This window comes from Penaeus vannamei, chromosome 7, assembly GCF_042767895.1.
Source record: "Penaeus vannamei isolate JL-2024 chromosome 7, ASM4276789v1, whole genome shotgun sequence".
Taxonomy (NCBI): Eukaryota; Metazoa; Arthropoda; class Malacostraca; order Decapoda; family Penaeidae; genus Penaeus; species Penaeus vannamei.
In genome coordinates this window covers 47,991,106-47,996,105 of record NC_091555.1, presented here as the reverse complement: position 1 = coordinate 47,996,105, position 5,000 = coordinate 47,991,106, and the positions used below count along the sequence as shown (strand labels likewise).

At 43.0% G+C, this 5,000-nt stretch overlaps 1 protein-coding gene across 1 annotated transcript in view; it reads right to left on the bottom strand.

Annotated features, from left to right (window-relative positions):
• Nucleotides 1-5,000, bottom strand: part of LOC113812135 (trio Rho guanine nucleotide exchange factor) — a 416,228-nt gene that overhangs the window by 14,895 nt on the left and 396,333 nt on the right. The window contains exons 49-52 of the mRNA XM_070123392.1: nt 4,963-5,000; nt 4,761-4,827; nt 299-405; nt 1-46 (exon numbers count right to left, since the gene is read on the bottom strand). The exon at nt 1-46 is cut by the window's left edge and continues 278 nt beyond it; the exon at nt 4,963-5,000 is cut by the window's right edge and continues 88 nt beyond it. Coding sequence (XP_069979493.1) covers nt 1-46; nt 299-405; nt 4,761-4,827; nt 4,963-5,000 — 258 coding nt within the window. The remainder of the gene's footprint in view (nt 47-298; nt 406-4,760; nt 4,828-4,962) is intronic.

Genomic DNA, 5,000 nt, shown 5'->3' with positions numbered 1-5,000 from the left:
TAAGGATCGAAGTGTAAACGGGATTACAGCCATCGCTTCACGGAGGCTACGAGAACAACCATGTTTTTCACACAAATTAAACAAGATTTTCTCTCCCGCATAACCCATACATCTTTAGTGATAGATTTATATATTTTTCTTTATCTTTAGAGCAAAACCCCCATTCCCAGCAAAAGAAATTATCCATTTTTCTTCAAGTGAACCTTCTCCCGCATAACCCACACATTAGTGATAGATTTATATATTTTTCTCTATCTTTAGAACAAAACCCCCATTCCTAGCAAAAGAAATTATCCACTTTTCTTCAAGTGAACCTTCGCACTGTGCAGTCGAGGCGGCGGTCACTGTGATCGTCATGGGACCGAAGGCAAGCGGCGTCTGTCCTCTCTCAACCCTGGCTTCGCACTGGAACCCGATGCAACCTGGGACCCACATGTCCTACTTTCCCACCCCTTCGCCGTGGAGGAGGGACCAGACGATAATTTTTCTGTTTTCCCTTTTTTTTCGGGGGAAAAGAGAGACGGGGGGGAGGTTTTGGCGACACCTAAGTCGAGGGGAGAAGGTGAAGAAGGTGTACTCAGGTGTTCGAGAAGGAAAGCGAAGACTGAGGGTGTAAAATGGGTGAGGAAAAAAGAGTCAGACATGAAAATGAGAAGAAGCTAACGACGCGATCTAACTGCCTTGAGAGGGGAGACGAGGGGGGAGGGGAGGGTGTAGGGAGAGGGATAGGGCGAAGGGGGAGTTTTAGGGAAGAAAGGGAGGGGAGAGAGGCAGAGACAAGTAGATAGACAGAGACAATAAGACTAAACAAAGAGAATACTGTGAGAGAGAAATAAAATAAAACAGAATTATGTTAAAAAAAGCCATGGGATGTATTTCATAAAACAGAAAAAATAAAAGCAGAATAGAAGAAAAAAAAACATATTACTAAAAAACAAATAAAGAAAAAAAGATAAACAGGAAGCTATAAGGACTCAAGGGACAATTTCACACAGTTCGTCTCCCCTCCCCCTCCCTCCCTTCCTCCTTCCTCCCTCCTCCTCCTTCCTCCCTCTCCCCCTCCTCCTTCCTCCCCTCCCCTCCTCCTTCCTCCCTCCCCTCCTCCTTCCTCCTCCCTCCCCTCCCTCCCTCCCTCCCTCCTCCTTCCTCCTTCCTCCTCTCCCTCCTCCTCCCTCCTCCCCCTCCTCCCTCCTCCTCCCTCCCTCCTCCTCCTTCCTCCCTCCCTTCCTCCTTCCTCGCTCCCCCTCCTCCTTCCTCCTTCCTCCTCCTCCTTCCTCCCTCCCCTCCCCTCCTCCTTCCTCTCCCTCCCTCCTCCTCCTTCCTCCCTCCCTCCCCTCCCCTCCTCCCTCCCACTCCTCCCTTCCTCCCTCCTCCTCCTTCCTCCCTTCCTCCTCCCTCCCTCCCCTCCCTCCCCCTTCCTCCTCCTCTCCCTCCTCCTTCCTCCTCCTCCTCCTTCCTCCTCCCCTCCCTCCTCCTCCCTCCTTCCTCCCTCCCCTCCTCATTCCTCCCCCTCCCTCCTCCTTCCTCCCTCCCCTCAACCCTGTACCCTTCCTCCTCCTCCCCCTCCTCCTTCCTCCCTTCCCTCCTCCTTCCTCCCTCCCCTCCTCCTTCCTCCCCTCCCTCCTCCTCCTCCCTTCCTCCCTCCCCTCCCCTCTCCCTCCCTCCCCTCCCTCCCTCCTCCTCCTCCTCCCTCCCCTCCTTCCTCCTTCCTCCTCCCTCCCTCCTCCTCCCCCTCCTCCTTCCTCCTCCCTCCCCCTCCTCCTTCCCTCCTCCCACAACTCCTTACCCTCCTCCTCCTCCTCCTCCTTCCTCCCTCCCTCCCCTCCTTCCTCCCCTCCCCTCCTCCTTCCTTCCTCCCTCCCCTCCCCTACCCTCCCCTCCCCCAACCCCGTACCCACTACCCTCCGCGCGCACTTTCCACATACCACATCCTGATACCACATTACACCTCGCGTCCTTTCCATTCGTTAACCCGTGACGTTTCTCTCTCTCATTAGCATGATTCATTAGCTTCTTTTGATAAGATTCTGTCTAGAAAGGAAGTAAAGATGGTGATGATGATGGTGGTGGTGATAATGATAATATTATTAATTGTGACAATAATGGTAGTGATAATAATATTGATGGTAACGGTAATGGTAATGGTAATGGTGATGATAATGATAATTATGGTTATGGTAACGATGATGATGATGATAATGGAAATGCTCGATAATGATGAAAATGAGAAAAAGAATAAGAATCGTAATAACAAAGATAACAATGATAATAATAACCGCACGATGTTATACACTTCAAAATCAGTCACGAGTTCAGCGTCACAGTCGCTCGCCGTTTCGAGAACTCCCTTCCGTATCCATGTTGACAAATGTGGAAAGGTATGAATGAGAACGAATATCTTCACAATACAAGAGATGTATTTGACCGGTTTCGATTATATCTTCGTCAGAAATACATGTATTTCTGACGAAGATATAATTGAAACCGGTTAAATACATCTCTTGTATTGTGAAGATATTCGTTCTCATTCATACCTTTCCAACAACTCCCTCCACCCTGAAAGCTTCCCTTCTTCGCCTAGTGTTTCAGAACCATTTACCCTAACGACGCCGCGTCCGGACTCAGAGGACTTTAATGGTTAATGGTTAAGATAAATGTGCTAATCTAAGGTCATATAGCACTATAGGAAAGTATAGTAAAGGGGGATGTCAGGTGATAGTTGTTACGTGTCAACTATCTAGAATAGTGTTGAGAGGCTGAAGATGAGGGAAAAGATTACGGTGGTTTAGGTAAGGGAGTTAGATCGAGTGAAGGATATTTATGCGTCAGAGGACTTGAAGCGCCTGTTCTCGGTCGTTGGAGCCAAAGTCGCTCGTCACTGCGGGCTTTCGTCTAGGCAGCTTTCGTCGTGGCAAGTGGAGGAAAGGTGGGCGTGAGAATGACTAGCTTCACGGGGCGGGAGGAGGATCTGATCGGGTGTCGGGTATATCTTCGTCGGAAATATCATGATTTAGTTTTATTTGTTATTTTATATACATGCTTATATGCACACATTCACATACAGAACACAATCATACACATATATGTATTTATATATAATAAATGTGTATATATATGTATGTATACATACATGTATATCATTATTTATATCTATCCATCTATCTATCTATCTATCTATCTATATATATATATATATATATATGTGTGTGTGTGTGTGTGTGTGTGTGTGTGTGTGTGCTAAAAATATTTTCACATACTGTTTACCTAACAGTCATGTGATTTCATGTGTTCGATGCTACAATAAAACCGTATGCTTCTATTGTGTCACAAACTTATCTATACAAATGTCACTATATATTTTTTTTTCTTTTTATCAGCAACAACTTAACTATAAATAGCTTTCCAAAATAAGTTCAGTCGACGCAGACGGTAATTTTGAAAAGAAAAAAATTATCCCTGGTTCGTGTCGTCCTTATCTGATATCACCATTATATCAAAAACAAATAAACAAACAAAGAACATAATTAACAAGAACTCTTTTGTGCACGTGATAAAGAACATACAGGAGGAAGGGGATTTTTGTGATATTTATAGAGCTGACTGGGAGTATTTCCAGGATGTATTTGTGTATTTCTTTTCACTCGGTTTTCTGGTTTCATTCATTCTGCTTTCCAGTTCTTGAGGCCTCTCGTCTCCGGCTTTCTCTCTCTCTCTCTCTCTCTCTCTCCGTTTCTCTTTCTCTGTCTCTGTGTGTCTGTTTTTTCTCTGTCTCTGTCTGTTTGTCGGTCTGCCTCACTCTCTCGGTCTCGGTTTCTCTCGCTCATTCTGTATATGTACGTGTGTGTGTGTTTATGCACACACACACACGCAAACACACACACACACACACACACACACACACACACACACACACACACACACACACACACACACACACACACACACACACACACACACACACAAATATGTATATATATATATATATATATATATATATATATATATATATATATATATATATATATATATATATATATATATATATATATATATATATATATGTATATATATGTATATATATATATATGTCTGTACTGGATACATGACGCAGTACTGACAACTAATGATATAATATACATGTTATTTATGGTCTTATTGCCCTTGCAAAAAAGATACAAACTATTTTTCTGTTGCATCTGTTTCGTCAGTTTCAGTTGAGTTATTGTCTATATAGCATCATTTGTCTTTTTCTCTGTCCACCGCCATATTCATATTCAGTATAATATATCCTTTTTTCTGTTACTGTTTTACTTATGTATTAATATACTCTAGTCGTCTCTTATCACGTGTACTAAAATACCCTGGTCTCTTTGCCTTATTTTGTTTGCTATCATGCTTCCTGACATGAATGATCACTTTATTTCATAAGCATGATTAAATAAGATTTTAATCTACTGCAAAACTACTAGGAAAATAGAATTACAGTTAATAGCCAAGGAGACGTGCCATTTTCAGTCATTGTAGTATTCATAAGAGTAAAAATACTTTATTTTTGTGTGAATGTCGAAGTAGAGGTTTTTTAAAATTTCCTTCCCCGATGTCTTGGTCTAATAATATTAATGTCAAGAGATTCCCACTTCAGTTTGTCTCTCTCACTTACCTTCACACATTTACCACTATGACTCAGTTTTACCTATAGCTCTGCATCGAATCACAAATGTTAATATTCATCAATAATCATTGTGCTATTTCTCGATCACAGAGAAGGAAACCCCTTTGCTTGACGACTCGGTGACATGGTAACTGTAGTGCATAACCATTGCACATCTGCGTGGAATGAGTAAATGACCAATTTGTGACTGTGAATGTCTCTGGATGTGAGGTCACAGATTTCACCCACCATGGAAGCAACCAATGTGCACAGTATCCCTTATGTATTTCATAGAAAATGAATTTCCTCACATATTATCAGCGATCAAGGGATCATCATAGAACTTTAC